We start from the raw sequence: 18,423 nt of genomic DNA on the forward strand, positions 1-18,423 counted from the left end.
TCGCATCTTAACCACATCCAGTGGCATCTTGTCAAAAAAATGGGGGAGCACACTAAGGGTGTAAGAGATTACAACACGGTGAACTCTACTTAAATCTTGATTTTGCTGACCTCTCCGTGTGCCAGCATTTCTTCAATGGCTTTCTGATTACACTTTTGTCATACAATTTCGATGGAGAGGCACTCTAGTGCCCCCAATTCACAAGCCATCAACGACCACACGTCTAATCACCCGGCTGATCTTTTTAGCTCAGTTGACTACATCCTCTTGGCATCATCCTCAGTTATTCATTCATCTTCATCTCAACCCTTATCCTTTTTAATCATCATCGTCATTTTTTTCTCCTTTTCGACACAGACACCCCTTGGGACTACGTCTTTCATCATATTTGACTTAATTTACTTCACTTCAGGTTATTTTTGCTATCCTAATTCAGGATAAAAGTAGCATAAGATGCATTGAAATAACTTTTACTGTCCAATCCCAAACAAAAAATCTATTGTACCAATCAGTATGGCGTCTAAGTTGGCAGTACCATTTGCTCCAAACAGAGTCTCCCTCCTAGCACCACTGTCAAACAGTTTGTATGGCTAGCTGCCTTGTGTTTTAAGAGTACAACATTTTGGAAATATTGCTCCAGCATCACCTTTTTACACATCAAATACTGTGTTATAATTGACATTTGATCTCCAGGTCAGGCATGTTGTTAGACCAGGGCATTTGGGGCTTCAGCCCCCTATGGTTTCTGAATAGCCCCAGATCTCACAGAGGACATTTGGAAGCACAACTCTGTTAAATAAGTGCATTAGACTCCGAAACGACATAAGATTTAATTTTTTTTGTTTAAAAACAATCCGATTTGTTTCTATCGTATTCCATATAATCACTACCTGCTCCTGTCAATGGGTCAAAAGAAAAAGAATAAGGTTATTTGAGCAAGTACACGCATAGGCAGGGACAGACTGGGAGTCCAAGGTCATCGACCTTCCTCGTTCATTACTAGAACAGGAAATCAGTAAGGAAGACGGTTCATTTCAGAGCAGCCACAGAGTCAACTGAGAGAGGAGCCTTGGAGGGTGTAACGCAGAGGAACCAGTGGAAGCAGCATAACCCACGCTGAAGTGATCTGTAAAATCTGAATGCTGATTCAGAGTGGGCTGATCGGAAGTTACAACTAATCACTGATATCCACCCAACAAGACATGGAGTTGAGGTTTACTCTAATAAGCATCACTAGGGTCCCCATGAGGGAGAGAGAGGTGTGGGACGTTCTCCCTAGCTATAGTTAAACCTAAAAGTCTGGCTACAATACAAAGCAGTGGCTGGATTTGCATCATGATGTATAAAATATATGGACCTTAGTCTACCTTTATTCCCAAAGGTAGTTAAACACATTAAAAGGTCCTGCAGGTCACCACATTGCTTCTCCTTCCTGCAGCCGGTCTGATTCCTACATGTTGATCTGACAAAAGTGTTCCTCGATAAACCGGGGGAAAAATAACACAACTACTGGTGTCAGTAGATCAAAGTAGTGAGCTTAAAAGTAAGCCTCGCTCTTCTCTTCCTCCTTTCCCTTCAATGTCTTCCTCTTCTCTGAGAAATGTAGACTACATTTAAGAACCTTTATTATCCCAATACCCATGCAGTAAATCTTGTAGAGACACATCACAAACGACACACATGCTTCTTCATAGATGTGAGATTACAAAATGGGCTTCCATTTCTTCACAACACAACGCAGAGACCCAACCACGCATTGTGTGTGTATAAAGGTTATTTTGTCTATCACGTCAGCATATGGTCCTATTAAGATCTAGAGTACTGCATATGTTAACTACATGGTATAAAATCGTTGTAGGATTGGGTTTATGAAATTTTCTTCAATTGATCATCAACACATATTTAAAATCTGCTCCATTCTCAACTTCACTATAGTTACACACAAACTTGGTTTTCATACAATTGCAAATTATCGTCCAATGTAGAGGTTTGCGATAAAGAGAGGGGTCTCTTAGCTGGTCTCTGGATCGACATCAGAGAAAGGGCCAATGGTGATGTGATGTGATGTGGTGTGGCACAGATGACTGCGATGCTGATTCAGCTGTGTTTGGAAACCAGAAACCAGAGAGACCCTCGATCCCCCCAGCCTCTTCTTGAAACCTTATTGCTTTAACTCTCTCTATAATCCCATTCGACCCCATTACTTGCCGTGCTCACACGAGCCCCTTGACTGTCTCCCCCCTAGAGGTTCCTATCCCTGGGGAAACCCATGCAAACGACCATCCCCGCTCACCACACCTCTCTCTCTGTGATTAAAGTCACCGAACCATGTGTTCAGTGCCTCCGAAGATTGCCTTGTTAACCTCGGTTGGCGAACTTCATTCAAACCCATTGTCCGTGTTACCTTGTAATCACGACGTAGACTCCAATCTCGAAATCTGAGGATGGAAATCAAATAACTCCACAATTACAATCAGACATTATTACGTTTTCCACAACTGGAGCTTGAGTCAGAATATCCAACAGGAAATGCATTCACGTTCAGGGGTATGCTTTACTTTTACAATTTTGAAACTGAAATATGTTTTCGCCCTGTGCTGCACGTTTTAAGCCTGAGGCGTTTCCACTTGTTAACAAACTCAAAGAGAGTTCAGTTGGGTAAATTTCTCAGTTTCTAGTTTGTCCTTCCTCCATAAAACTGCATTAAAAAAATTTCTAAAAGGCCCTGTTTATACCCAAGCCGAGTCTAATTTCTGTGATGCATCGTGTGTGGCTCAAATCTGACTTTATTTGGCATATCCAGTGCTGACTAATGTGAGGGAATTGCATTTCATCCCCGCAACATCATTCATCTTTTGTGGTTACACAACATTTGTTCCCGCAATAACCAACCCATGCAGAAAACAAGCAGCTATACAGCCTTATGGCTTCAATGCAAGATTTCTTATTTCTCATTTCTCATCGAGACGGCACGTGTAGTTTAATGCTTACATTGTGCCTCTGAGTATCACAAACACAAGAGAAGAGCCTCGCAACCATGTTTGCAAACTCAGTGAAAGCATTAGACAAGTGATTTTTCAATAAAATGAGGAGCACTTTCACTGAGTGAACTAGTGACGCCATAAAGGTGGACGAACACTGACACCTAGTGGCTCATATGAAAATCACCCAGAACAACGTAATGGATAAAAATTTAAAAAAAAATCAAAACAAAGAAGAATAAGAAGGACAAAGGTCCATGTAAAAAAAGCATTGTGATTTTGCAAACTATAACCAATCCTAAAGATCGCTGATGGGTGTGGCCATTGTGTGAATGGAAATTAAGGAGAACAGCAAAGAAAACTGAGGTTACTCATATCCCTAACATTCAAAAATAATATTGCAATAAAGTTTTGATTGTAAAACTAGAAGAGATTCTGAAACTACAATGAGAGTATTGACAGCTAAGCAAACCATCGCTGTTCTTAGATATAAAGCTATAACAAAGCACATGATCTAAACATAATGTTAAAAACCCAAATTTCAGTTTTTTAGTATTAAAACATTTTCACAATGCTTTAAATAAAAACATATTTTAGCTGAGTGAGTCTGTCAACATTATGCACTAAAGACAGTTAAACTAAATGGCAAATGAAGATATACGTAGACTTTTTTTAAAAAAATTTAAAAAAGGTTGTTACCTAATTTCTTCATAAATGTATTACCTAAAACACTGGCTTTAGGTTTTCAGAACTATATTATGTTTTGTTATTTTTTCTGAAACATTTAAAGTAGAGTTTGAAAAACTAACTGGTTTCACAATACATTCTCATGTGTATATTTTTTTTTTTTTTTTTTTGTTTGTTAGGGTTTTTTTTAATCAATGTTGTGCTTCTAAGAAACTTTCTTGTAAGGTTTCAAAGGGGATGTTAAGGCACTTTGTTGTTTAACAGTCTCAATGGATGGATGGATGGATTTGACTTGAGGCAAAAAAAAATGAATGCTGGAGCATGTGCCCCTGTAAAGTATATCTGGCAACAGCTGTAATCTTAGCAAACAGAGAACAACTGACAAAAACAAACCTGCAGAACCTTTGAACACAAACAAATGTCGAAGCATGATTACTTCTTGTGGACAAAATTAAAGAAATAAAAAAAACGGACAAAAACAAACAGGCAAACAGGTAAACACAGAAAGATGTTGAGGTATGATTAGAAAACAAACAACTGTGTCATACATTCATTTTATCAGGATACATTATCTAATATAAAGTTCTTTTTTATATAGAAGTTTGATTTCCTCAACTTAACCTTGGACCGATGAAGTGCTGCAGTCAATTTCCACATTTTGGTAACATTTGGCATCAGGGGATCAGTTCTGTGGTATATTCCCTTTTCTTATTGTGTCCACTAGAGCTAAAGTTGAGCTCTACAGATTGTATTCCATGTTGAAAGAATGAGAAAATACAATATTAAAAAATAGATATTGAATTAATGAATCTGTGTCATACCCAATTTATGTGTACATTAGCATTGTACTTCCCCTGTGGCAGTTTTCCGTCCACAGCCACCATTTCCAATATAAAACAAAACCCCAACATATTTAGTTAATTCCTACTGTCAGTTAATGGCATTCAATTACTGGTGTTTTCAGTCACCAATCAAGTGCTCTCCTAATCAAGTCTTCTTCAGAAAAGGATTAAAACAAATGAAATGACATCCTTAATTTCCATAAACACCCTAGTTCTTGAACATAGATACGAGTTTTAAACTGAAAGGTTTGTTTCCCTTTTAACTCCTTCTTCCCTGATAGAATTGTTGACGCTTTAATTGTTTCGATTTTTTTCATAGTTTCACATCTAATTATAACAAAAAACTAGGAGACAGACAGTAAGTAACAAATGAAGTAGCATTTTATACAAATATTTTTTCAAAAAAGCCTAATTTAACACAATGTAAATACCTAAAAAAAAAACATCAGAACTTATCAAATTACCCTGTCAGGCCCTTTTCTGCTCTACATAAATTAATTAATCAAGCCATTCTCCAAGGGGACGAGTCACTTTTCACAATTAAAAGAAAACACAAAAAACACATTTATATCTTCAAATAAAACAATATACACCAAGCGATCGTCCTGATAGTGTTTACTTAGCCCTTTTTGAGCCTAAATAGGATTTTTGCGATGGGAGCAGACACATGTTGTTCTACAACATCTGGCAGTACCATAGGACTAGCAAAATGGCCAACCAAACAAAATAAATCCTTGGATTTAGATTTAGACTTAGACAAACTTTATTGTCATTTTTTATGCACAGAATGCATACAAAACAAAATTTTGTTGCATACAGCTTACAACAATGTAATGAGATTGCAATTGAAATAAAATAACATTACAATTTAAAGTGCAGCAGTGATAAGAATGTAACAGTGCAGGAGAAAAACAGTTTTTTAAAAAAGTGTGCAGAAGAATGTTCAACCATGTTTGTCGTGCAAAGATAATGGTGCAGAAAGGCATTAGTTTGAAAAGTTTCAAAAAAAGTTTTCAAAATAATAATGGTTCAAAAACCATTAACAATGAAAAGTTAAAAATTGTAACACGCTGAAAGGACACGACGCAGAGACCACAAGGAAATGATGCAAAATTATCAAACAGCTAATTACACCACACATTGATCTACCAGAAGTTTTAGAAATAACTATACATCTTTAATAAACCTACACACATGTATTGCCCTGAGAAAGATGAAGCTTACCTTCTTCTTCTTAACATATTTATTGCAATTAAATGACTTTTTTAATTAAATGAGATCTGTTTTCAGTAATAAAACCTGGTTGCTAATTAGGAAACAAAGTTCCTTCAAGAAGAAGCACTGCATCAAAACCAGTTAGTTAATAACAAAAAATTAAAATGTTATTTGTGGTAACAACCCAGAAAACTGAATGTGTTAGTTACTGCCATACTTGAAAGATAAATAAGCTAACAAGGTGCAGCTGAGGCGTTGATAGAAGAAACGATGAAGAGAGGACTGGTGTCGTTATCGTTCTCGGCCCGGCCGTCCTCCTCGGAGGTTGGATCTTCTGCCTTTCTGGGTTCGGTGGTGACATCCAATCCAATAAAAGCCACGGCCCTACAAGTTCCCAAAAGTAGAACAGAGGAGAAAAAAAAAAAACACACATTACCAATTCCAGCTAAAATTGGTTATATTTCACGCTATAGCTCCCACACTGACTAAGCAGTATTACTTTGATTTCTCAGTTTAACAGCAGTCAGCAACACATCCTTTGGTTCAACAGGACAGAAAGCTTCAATCCTCTTTGCAGTGCTTTGCAAAAGTATTCATACGACCATAAACATTAGTGGATTTTATTTGAATTGTGTCTGATGAACCCACACAATGTAGTGCATAATTGTAAAGGAGATGGGAAGTGATGTAAATATTTTTCCAATTGTTTTTATATATGAAATCAATTAGGAAAATATAAATTTGCTTCATGTAAGAATCAAATGAAAGCCTAATTGGACTACTCTTGCGGTTTTTGGTTTTAAGACACTTCTATCAGGCTTGCCCATGGTCTCTATGCCCAACTCTTCGTACACGCTAAGACACACACGTCCCAGGGGAAGAGCTTCGGTCATACGTGTTTTACACGTGCCATCTGCACCTTAATCTGGGTAGCAATGTTTCTGACACATGCCGCAGACTGTGACATGCTTTAAAACAGGCTTGAAAACCAATGTTTTAATGATCTCTTGAATGTCTTGTCCTGTTTTGTTTTTTTTCATCGCTTTTATTGGACTTGTTACTTTTGCTAGTGTATTTTATCTGCATTTTATTGATCCTGTTTTAATTATATAGATTTTTTTATTGACTGCAGCACTTTGAGATTTTATAGTAAATATAAAGTGTGCTATGAATAAAGTTAAACATGATGATTACGATTATTGTTATAAATAATATCGTCAAAATTGCAATTATTGGGTTAATCTAGATCCCAGCAGGTGAGATTGTCTGTTAGCTGATGTCACAAATGTAAATAATTATTTTTACTAGATAGTTTGCTGATATATGGGGCTCAGAGCCTTAGTAAGAGTAAACATTGATCAGTTTAGGTCATAATCCTGTCACACATGCTTTAGCTGGCAGCTGTTTCGGCCTCCGAGTAAATATTGAGCTCACTGCAAAGTCAATTTTTTTTTTTTTATCACCTTAACACTAGACAAATTAACTTACCCAAGGGAAGATAAAGGAATGATGAGGAGTCCCGCGGCTAAGAGGAAGGCAAAACCAGGGTACCACCCTACTGTGGCAGCATAGATACTGTTGAAAGCTCCAGATCCAGCCTTACTAAATAAACTCTCCAGAAAGGAAAGAGAAGCAAACAGGGCACCTGACGAAACAAAAAAAGCGACTTTATGTTATGACAGTGACAACTGGACTCAAAATGTTATGTTTCTTCAACTGCTTTAACTTCCAGGTTACATAGAATCTTTAAGTGTTTTGTTTTTCAAGTGTATGCTGAAACATTGAGGAGAGACACACATTAGTGGACTCTTACTCCAATTTAACATGCCATTTAACATGGCAGCCCCTGTAGGTCAGGGGCCCTTGGACTTGTCCTGACGCCCCACTCCCCACCCTATAAGGCTCCATGGTTCATGTCCTAAAATCACTCACCCTGCTCAGACTTGGAGACGATCTTTGACATCACCGAGCGCAGAACAGGGAAAGGCATGATGCACAGAAGCATAGGGATTCTCACTGCCATGAACAAAAAATACCAGAAATCTTAGAGAAGCTGTTATGCAACGTCATGCACATAATTAGTGATGGAAATCAATGTTTCTGAGCTGCAGCGGTTGAGTTTCAACCTTTATGTCTTTCATAATAAGCCCCCTGGCAGTAATATATCTAAAACAAACAAAGCAGAGATAAGACGTCATAATTAAGCTTACAGCTTACATCTTAGTCATCTAATAAAAGACCCAGTAAACTCAGTAGCTTTTCCACCTGACAGGCCTATAAACTTACTGTCAGTCTGTAACCAGGGAGACTACCCTGTGATGTTTGTGGTGACAATTTGTCTGTTGTATGAATGTCAAATATTTAAAATCCATTTCAGATCTATACTATGTGTACTATATAGTTAAGTCAACTGTACATAAAATGTCTATATGCCTATTATAAAAAAAACTTTTTGCAAATCATATGACAGTTGCATCTTAATTAATTTCAACATTAGCAAAAAGTATATTTATTCTTGTAATTTAATTCAATGGGAAACTATATTATAATTTAATATGTAGTAATATTACACAGAAATTTATATCCCTATTGTTTCCTTACGCATATTTCAATGATAAAGGCTTTCAGCTAATAAAAACTCAAAAAGCAGTTTCTTAGTCCATCCATCCAATCTCTTCCGCTTATGCGGGGGCGGGTCGTGGGGGTAGCAGCTTCAGTAGGGAGTCCCAGACGTCCCTTTCCCCGGCCACTTGGGCCAGCTCCGCCAGGGGAATCCCAAGGCGTTCCCAGGCCAGCCAAGAAATCTCCAGCGTGTCCTGGGTCTCCCTCTGGGTCTCCTCCCGGTGGGACGTGCCCAGAACACCTGACCCAGGAGGCGTCCAGGAGGGATCCTAAACCAGATGCCAGAGCCACCTCAACTGGCTCCTCTCGACGTGGAGGAGCAGCGGCTCTACTCTGAGTCCTCCCCGGATGACTGAGCTCCTCACCCTATCTCTAAGGGAGAGCCCAGACACACTACGGAGAAAACTCATTTTGCCCGCTTGTATCCGGGATCTCATTATTTCGGTCACGACCCAAAGCTCGTGACCATAGATGAGGGTAGGAACGTAGATCGACCGGTAAATCGAGAGCTTTGCCTCTTGGCTCAGCTTTCACTTCACCACAACGGATCGGTACAGCGCCCGCTTCACAGCAGACGCGGGACCAATCCACCTGTCGATCTTCTGCTCCATCTCCCCTCATTTGTGAACAAGACCCCAAGATACTTAAACTCCTCCACTAGGGGCAGCACATCCTCCCCAACGCGGAGAAGGCACTCTACCCTTTTCTGGCTCAAGACCATGGTCTCGGATTTGAAGGGACTGATTCTCATCGCGGCTGCTTCACACTCAGCTGCGACCTGCTCCAGTGAGAGCTGTAGATCACGCCCTGATGAAGCCAATAGAACCACATTATCCACGAATAGCAGAGATGCGATCCTAAGGCTACAAAAACAGATCCCCTCAACACCTTGGCTGTGCCTCGAAATTCAGTCCAAAAAAGTTATGAACAGAATCGGCGACAAAGAGAAACCTTGGCAGAATCCAGCTCTCACTGGAAATTAGTCTGACTTACTGCCGGCAATGCGGACCAGACTCTGACACCGGTCGTACAGAGACCTGACAGCCCTTATTAAAGGGTCCGGTACTCCATACTTCCGGAGTACCCCCCACAGGAGCCCCAGCGAGACACGGTCGAATGCCTTCTCCAGATCCACAAAGAACATGTAGACTGGTTGGGCAAACTCCCATGCACCCTCCAGGATCCTGTTGAGGGTGTAGAGCTGATCCAGTGTTCCACGGCAAGGAAAAAAACCATACTGCTCTTCCTAAACCCGAGATCCGACAACCCGATGGACCCTTCTTTCCAGAACCTCGGAATAGACCTTACCAGGGAGGCTTAAGAGAGTGATTCTTCTGTAGTTGGAACAGACCCTCCAGTCCCTCTTTTTAAATATGGGAACCACCACCCCAGTCTGCCAATCCAGGGGAACTGATGACCACATAATGTTGCAGAGTCACGTTAACTAACACAGCCCCACAACATCCAGAGCCTTAAGGTACTCAGGGCAAATCTCCTCCACCCCCGTGCTTTGCCACCAAGGAGCTTTTTAACCACCTCAGTGACCTCAGCACCAGAGATGGGAGAACCCGACCCAGAGTCCCTAGGCTCTGCTTCCTCAATGGAAGACGTGTTGGTGGGATTAAGGAGGTCTTCAAACTATTCCGCCCACCGACACACGTCTACCCGTGTCCAAGACATGCTGCCGCAGATCAGATGAAACAACAACAAAGTTGATCGTTGGACTACGGCCTGGGGTGTCCTGGTGCCAAGATCATATATGGACACCCTTATGCTTGAACATGGTGTTTGTCATGGACAATCCATGACGAGCACAGAAGTCCAACAACAGGACACCACTCGAGTTCCTCCCAACCACACCTCCAGGTCTCACTGGCATTGCCCACGTGAGTGTTGAAGTCTCCCAGAAGAACAAGGACTCCAAAAAGGGTGGGGAATCTGGACTGCTGTTTGGTGCATAAGCACAAACAATAGTCAGAACCCATCCCCACACGTATGCGGAGGGAGGCCATCCTCTCATTCTCTGTGGTAAACCCTAACGTACAGGCATCAAGATGAGGGGCAACAAGTATGCCCACTCCGCCTCTCACCAGGGGCAACTCCAGAGTGGAAGAATGTCCAACCCCTCTCAAGCAGACTGGTTCCAGAGTCAGAACCATACGTCAAGGTAAGTCTGACTCTCTCTAGCCAGAACCTCTCAACCTTGCGCACTAGCTCAGGCTCCTTCCCCACCAGAGAGGTGACATTCTACATCCCAAGAGCCAGCTTCTTCAGCTGAGGATCAGAATGCCAAGGTCCCCACCCTCAACTGCCAACCATTACACAACGCATCCGACCCCTTTGGCCCCTCCGACAGGTGGTGAGCCCATTGGAGTGGGGACCCATGTCTCCTCTTCGGGCTGTGTCCAGCCGGGCTCAGCGGGTAAAGGCCTGGCCACCAGGCACTCACCAGCGTGCCCCACCTCCAGGCCTGGCTCCAGAGGGGTGCCCCGGTGACCCGTGTCCGGGCAAGGGAACACCACCTCCATTTGTCTTATTCATCATAACGGGTCTTTGGGCTGCTCTTTGTCTGGTCCCTCACCTAGGCAGACGCCTTGGGAAACCCTACTAGAGGCATAAAGCCCCTGACACCATGGCGCCTAGGGTCATTGGGAGACTCAAACCCCTCCACCACAAAACGGTATAATAAGAAATGGACAGTTTCTTATTATATTCCAATATTACATTTTTAAGACAAATGAAAAAGACAGACAGACAGACAGACAGACGGAGAAATTCATATATATATATATATATATATATATATATATATATATATATATAGAGAGAGAGAGAGAGAGAGAGAGAGAGAGAGAGAGAGAGAGAGAGAGAGAGAGAGAGCAGGAGAGTTAGAGAGAGATATACAGTCCTAACCTAACGCTCGCCAGACGTATGTCGCTCCGCCTAGCTTAGTTAGGCGGAACTGGCGAGCGTTAGGTTAATACAGTCCATCCATGTAATTAAATAAATGATTGCTCAGCAGCTTATACTCACCTAGAAACATCAGCGCTGTTGTCTTTGCAAACGCCACCATGATGAATCCCAACACAGCAGATAGGATCCCCAGCATGACGATGAGCATTTTTGGAACACCACAGTATGTGAACACTGATACTCCCGCAAAACTGGTCAGGAACACCATGGTGGACAGTGCTGAGCCATAGCCAATCAGAATCTCAGTCCAGCACAGAGGCTCATTTAGCTCGTACAGCGTCACCAATGATGTGCCTCCAAGGTAGGCGAAGCTGTAGCTGGTGAAGATGAAAAGCAGGAGGACCAAGACTCTTTTACACCTGGGGGTCGCCCTTGCAAGGATCTGGTACAGCCCAAAGACCAACTGTGTCAATACAGGGCGCTGAGGCCTGTCTAAATTACTGCCATCAACAGGGGTCTTTTTCACTGTCTCCTCTAGGATAAACACTGCATAGATTAGGATCAAACACTGGCACAGAGCCGAAGTGAGGAAAGGCCAGTTAAAGCCTGCATCTCTTAGGAAGTAACCTGCAGATATTGCAGCAACGCCAGACAACAGACCAATCATCAGATCCACTCCAGCAATGCGCAGCGTCTTCTGCCGGTCGTCGTGGCACAAGTCCGCTATGTAGGCAAAACAGCCCCCCAGGAAGGTGATGATATCCCCGAACAAAGAGCTGAGGAACGAAGCGCCAATGAGGAGGTAGATGTTGAGCTCAAAGAAGGACACGATCAGGAAGGCGGCCGCATAGATCAGCGTGCCGATCAGAGGCATGATGATGCTGATTTTGCGTCCTCCCCGGTCACTATAGGTGACCAACACAAGGGTGATGATCAGAGACGGGATGGCGGAGAGGACCTCTGAGTAAAGGGAGAAAAGAGACGCCTGCTTCTGCACGTCCTGGAAGAACAGACAGATAAAAAATAAGTTAGAATAAAAATATTTTTTTTCAAAGAGAATGAAGTTAGTAATCAAATCAAACTCAAATATAGACTTAAACTTAGACTTAGACAACTTTGTCATTTTGTATTTACAGAGTGCATACAGAACGAAATTTCGTTGCATACAGCTTGTAAATTACAGTATAAAGTGCAGCAGTGATTAAAATGTAAACAATTGAAATGTAAACAATGCAGGAGAAAAAAACAGTGTGCAATCACATTGTACAGGAGAATATTTAAACCATTTGTATGTGTAGAAATGATGGTGCAAAAAGGCATTTGTGCAAAAATGCATTTAGAGACTAAAAGTTCGGCAGCATTTGTAATGCTAGATAGAGATGCAGTGATGCAAATGTGCAAATGTGGCGCAGAGTCCAGTTTATAGTTCAGCAGTTCAACAGTCTGATGGCAACAGGGAAAACGTTTTTGTAGAACCTGGTGGACCTGCAGCCTCCACACCACACAGAGAGACAGCTGGTCAGAATGCTCTCTAGGGTGCTTCTGTAGAGGGTCGTGAGGATGGGTGGGGGTAGGTGGGCTCTCCTTATCCTCCGCAGGAAGTACAGGCGCTTCTGTGCCCTCTTCACCAGTGACGTAGTGTTCACAGACCAGGTGAGGTTGTCCGTGATGTGCACCCCCAGGAACTTGGTGCTGCTGACCACCTCCACAGCTGAGCTGTTGATGAGCAGTGGAGCGTGGTGAGGCCGGTTCTTCCTGAAGTCGACGATGATCTCCTTTGTCTTCTCCACGTTCAGGATCCGACTGTTGTCTCTGATTCTCAGGACGCAGCCCTGAGGGGAGCCCGTGCTGAGGGTGATGACATTAAAGGTGTTCTGACCGACCCGGACCGACTGAGGTCTGTTGGTGAGGAGGTCTAGCAGCCAGTTGCGAAGGGGTGTGCTAAAGCCCAGATGTTCTAGCTTTACTAACAGGTGCTGTGGGATGATGGTGTTAAACGCTGTACTGAAGTCCAGGAACAGCATCCGCACGTGCGTGTTCTTCTCCTCCAGGTGTGCCAGGCTCAGGTGAAGAGCGAAGGAGATGGCGTCCTCAGTGGAGCGGTTCCGCCGGTAGGCAAACTGGAACGGGTCGAGTGTTGGGGGGAGACTGGAGACAATGTGTTCCTTTACCAGCCTTTGAAAGCACTTCATCATGATGGGAGTCAGTGCAACAGGCCAGTAGTCGTTGAAACAGGTGACTTGAGGTTTCTTCGGCACCGGAATGATGGAGGCAGACTTGAAGCATGCTGGCGCTGTGGCTTGGTCCAGCGAGGTGTTAAAAATGTCTGTGAGGACACCAGCCAGCTGACCTGCACACTCCTTGAGCACCAGCCCAGGTATGTTGTCGGGGCCTGGGGCCTTCCGCGGGTTGACTCTCCTCAGAGTCTTCCACACATCAGCGGTGTCAAGGCAGAGTACCTCCTCTTCCTGATGGGGAACAACCTTCACTGCTGGAGTGCTGTTTAGTGCCTCAAACCTCCCAAAGAAGTTATTTAGTTTGTTAAGGAAGTCAGCATCAACTTCACCCACCGGGGGGGGGGGGGGGCATGTTGTATTCAGTGATCGCCTGTATGCCTTTTCACATGCTCCTGGTGTTGCTGGCATCATGGAAAAGCTCCTGGATTTTCTTTGTGTGGCTCCGCTTCGCTGTTATATAGTAGACAGTGACACTATGATATCCCAACAAGGCATGTTGGGCCCAGTAAGATTCTCATTTTTAAGCTATGTACACCAAACTTAAAAAATGTGAAATATAATGCAATTTCTTTTTTTCACAACAGAAAAACCACAGTTATTTCCACTGCTGCTAAACTCATACACTGTTTAATATAGTTAAACTTATGTCATCTATGACATTTATTATATTTTAAATACATTAATAAGCCAAAAATATAGACTAGCCACCTGCAAAATGTAGTCACAGGTAACATTTTGCCATCCTTAGGGTGAAGAGAGCGTTGATGTTTCATAAAAGTAAAGTTAAGAAGTATCTTTTTATTTGACTCCAAGTAATTAAGACATTTAAATCCTAACTTCAAAGACTGCAATTTTAGTTTGGCTCCTTGTTGATTTTTGAATAATTTCATGTCAACTATGTTTTTGTTTCATTGTCGTATAAAAAATGCATACCAGTTGTGCAGTTAAATTAATATTTTAAGTCCTATTTTATTTGTATTAACAACATTTTCAAATGCTTAATTATTATTTTAGATTTATTTATTCATTAATCATTTATCTAGTTTTAGGGTTATCATTTTATTCCTTTTTAGCATTAGTGATTATAGTTTTAGCGCTCATCTGGTGACGCCTCATCATTCCCATTGAACTAAAGGATTTTCCCCAGTCCTTCAGACCAAACTCTGTAATCGGCTACATAATTCTGTGCTTCTTTTCCACACTAAATCTTTATAGATCTATATAGTTAATTGACTGATTTTAGTTTACACTGATTATTAACAGGGAAATAGTGGGGCTATCTGCTCCTGTAGTCAGCCTGCAATCACATGCTTAGAAGACATGCTGCTTGCAACACAGTTTTAGTTCCCCTTAAGAAAAGTGATGGGCGGCACTCCTTCCGTCTTCAGATCATGACTTTACATGTTTTTGGTGACTGGAGGCACTTTGTATTCCATCTGACATCTTTTTAAAACTGCTTTTTGGCCCTAGGCACAGTACGACAAACATGTTAGAGCGTTTTAACTTTTCAGACCTTGGTCTTACAGCACCAGTAATAAATATGGGTGAACTTGAGAAAAATTAAGGTTTTTCTTGAGTAAAAACAAGAGGAGCAAAGATCCACTGGTATGCAGGGGAAGTCAGAGCAGCTGATAGTTAAAAGCAGGTTATTCCATTGTGAACGTGTTTCGTTTCTTAGTTTTATTTTAAAATGTTATGGTTGAATGCAAAATATTTCTAGTCCAAGAACGCATGCTTCTTCTGATCCGTTTAAAATTGAACTGTTTTGGGAGATTGCAAACTCATTAAAACGTTTATTTATTGGAATAACATAATAGCCACATTGTCTGAAGTTAAACATTAAATAAGATATTATTGGTGTAGGTATTACCGTAAATCTATCCTCTGTTTACTGTGAACAGAACCACAGCTTTATTTGCAAAACCAATTAAAGTTTTCTCCGCATAACATTGTTTGACAGAACTCCAGGGGTGGATGCATCCTTAGATGCTGAACTAACCTTATGGAAGTCGGTGTGGTTGCTGCTGCTGTTGCTCGGTGCACATCTGGAGGTGTTGTCGGACACAGGATAGGGGGTGTGGGTCAGCTGCTCCCAAAGCCTCCTGTACACGTACTGCGGCACAAGCGGGTAGATGAGAAAGTAGCTAAAAGCATACAGAGCCACCACTGGCTCCACCAGGTAAAGGCGCTTCATCCTGAGGCCGTTAAAAACAAGGTCCCTGAAAAAGCAGGATGAGAACACAAGATATTTAGAGATGAATGGTAGTGACCCAGGAGTTGATGGACTGATCTTATACTATCCGTTTGTTTATTTATTTATTTATTTATTTATTTAAGTGGCACATGAACAAAGATAACCAGGAAGTAGCAGTAAACAGCATGTTGGAAAAGTGACATCTGGCAAATGTCGAGACAGTTTCTGAAACATGGAGTTGCTTTTGAGTTGCAACCCTATGGTGATCCCCTCAACACATGATGGTTACCGCCCTGGATTTTGAAGCTGAAGCTTACCTGCTTAGTAGATAGGCGATCTGATCATGTTACTGCTCGGTAATAACTTCCTCACACTGCTGCGTCTACGGAAAGCCTGCTTCTCTTGTTGTGGGTGATTGTAAAGCGGTTACCCCGCCTCCGGTCTAATTTGGGTGGAGGAGAGGTTTGCAAATCTGCCGCAACTGGATGCGGGTTATTCTCCATCTGAAGGCAGGTTTCATTCATTCATTTCATTCATAATTACAGTTTACATACGTGCGTCTGCAGCTTTACCGTATCGTTTACTGGGTTTTGCCGGCAAGTAGGCCTACTTATTTTTTATTTTATTTTATCATCTTATTTTTTATTTATTTTTTTGCAAGTATTTGCATGTTTTTACACGCCTCTTATATTTTTGTTATGCTCTTCCGTGAGATCTGGGCTGCATCCTTCGAAGGACCAGACCAGGAGTCTCAAACTTGCTTACGCACAAATTAGGGCATGAAAGGTGCGTACGCCACTTTACGCGCAAAAGTTGGAATCCATATAAAAAAAAAAAAAAAAAAAAAAAAAAAAAAAAAAAAAAAAAAAAAAAACTTGATGGCAAAATGTGCGGTCCTCACGGCGACTCTGACCCACGCTCGTTTTGGAGAAAGGGGAAATGAGCGACGCAGATGGTAAAGTAGTGAATTGCAGCCAAACTTCGGTTCCTTTCAGACGTTTAATTTATCAGAATTTAATCATAGATCGACTTCATCATACGTATACAAATGACCTTTCAAATAAATAAATAAAAAGGCCCACAAGCCAATTCAAATCTTAAATAAAAGTCCTCATATTTTATCGGGGGGTTTTCAACCATCACACTCCTGTCCCCGATGATCCCCGGGGTTACGTGTTCCACAGATTAACAGATTACTGTGACAAGGTCTGCGGCAAATACTTTAAATGCTGTAAATGGTCAAACACACTCATGCATAAAGCTGCGTGGTGGATGCGTTGGCACGGAAGAGACCCTGAAATAGGAGAATTAGGAGAAAACGCGGTTTCAGGGATAAAATATTTGATTCCATCATATTGGCTCGGAAATACCCTGCCTAATATGGCCATTACGCCACCTAAGACTCCGAGCACTGCATATAACCTACAAGGAAAGTGGATACACCTCCAGATGCTAAAAAAATTTAACTGCACTTTTTTATTAAATTAATTTAATCAGATGTAGATATATCGTTCGTATTTTGAATCATTGGTATGCTCAACAAACACTACAGATTAAATGGGGGGGGGGGGGGCTGTGTCTCAGATCCTTTCAAAGTTAGTAATGGGGTGAGGCAGGGCGGGATTTTATCCCCAGTTCTCTTTAATTTGTATCTGGACGAACTGTCAACCAAGTTGAGAGCTTGTAACACTGGTTGTGTGGCTGGTAACTCTGTACTGAATCACCTGATGTATGCAGATGATTTAGTAATATTTAGTCCAAGTACTGCTGGGTTACAGCAATTACTTAACATCTGCTCTGAGTATGGTCTGGAACACGACATTAAGTACAATCCATCTAAAAGTGTGGTCATGATCTGTAGGACTAAAGAAGAAAAATCTATCGCGTTTCCAGATTTTCGGCTGTCAAATGCTGTGCTGGGTGTTACAAACAAAACCAAGTATCTTGGGCACATCATCACAGAAAATCTGTCAGACGATGATGATATCTATAGACAATGTAGAATGTTGTATGCTCAAGCTAATACCCTTGCACGTAAATTTGGTGCATGTACTGATGAAGTCAAAGTGGAACTGTTTAATGCATATTGTACCTCTCTGTACACTGCTCACCTGTGGTCTACTTATAGAAAAACCAACCTGCAAAGGCTGCAGGTGGCCTATAATGATGCTTTGCGGGTACTTTTAAAACGGCCAAGATGGTCTAGTGTGAGTGAGATGTTTGTCACAGCAAGAGTCAATACCCTACAAGCTGTTTTAAGAAAGTTAATGTATAAGTTTATCTGCAGGTTAAATGCATCTGGCAATGATATTATCTTGTCACTTGCTGACACCACACGTAGTGCAATCCGATACCAATCTAAGTTGTGGAGACACTGGTATTCCTGCCTTCTTAAAGCACCTATCTAATTGATAATGGTACTTGTATTGTGTGTTTTTTTCTCCTTCTTATCCATTTATTCATGTTTTTATGTATGTATTTATTGGACCATGAGTCCGGAATAAAGTCTATCTATCTATCTATCTATCTATCTATCTATCTATCTATCTATCTATCTATCTATCTATCTATCTATCTATCTATCTATCTATCTATCTATCTATCTATCTATCTATCTATCTATCTATCTATCTATCTATATTACACAAAATATTCATATGATTACTATCTTGTAAGTTGTAATAACAAGCACTTTTACACATATAAATGATCTGTGGTATATGGCCATGTCT

At 41.5% G+C, this 18,423-nt stretch overlaps 1 protein-coding gene across 1 annotated transcript; it reads right to left on the reverse strand.

The window, feature by feature from the left end:
• Positions 1-5,530: 5,530 nt before the first annotated feature.
• On the reverse strand, positions 5,531-16,093 carry LOC105922892 (solute carrier family 46 member 3-like). Its single transcript, XM_012858823.3, has 6 exons — positions 16,009-16,093; positions 15,497-15,716; positions 11,381-12,260; positions 7,658-7,741; positions 7,214-7,370; positions 5,531-6,109 (listed from the first exon to the last, which is right to left on the reverse strand). Exons 2-6 carry the CDS (start codon positions 15,689-15,691, stop codon positions 5,959-5,961), a joined length of 1,467 nt encoding a protein of 488 aa, XP_012714277.2. The 5' UTR covers positions 15,692-15,716; positions 16,009-16,093; the 3' UTR covers positions 5,531-5,958.
• Positions 16,094-18,423: the final 2,330 nt, after the last annotated feature.

The sequence above is a fragment of the Fundulus heteroclitus genome, chromosome 11 (assembly GCF_011125445.2).
Source record: "Fundulus heteroclitus isolate FHET01 chromosome 11, MU-UCD_Fhet_4.1, whole genome shotgun sequence".
NCBI classification, from domain to species: Eukaryota; Metazoa; Chordata; class Actinopteri; order Cyprinodontiformes; family Fundulidae; genus Fundulus; species Fundulus heteroclitus.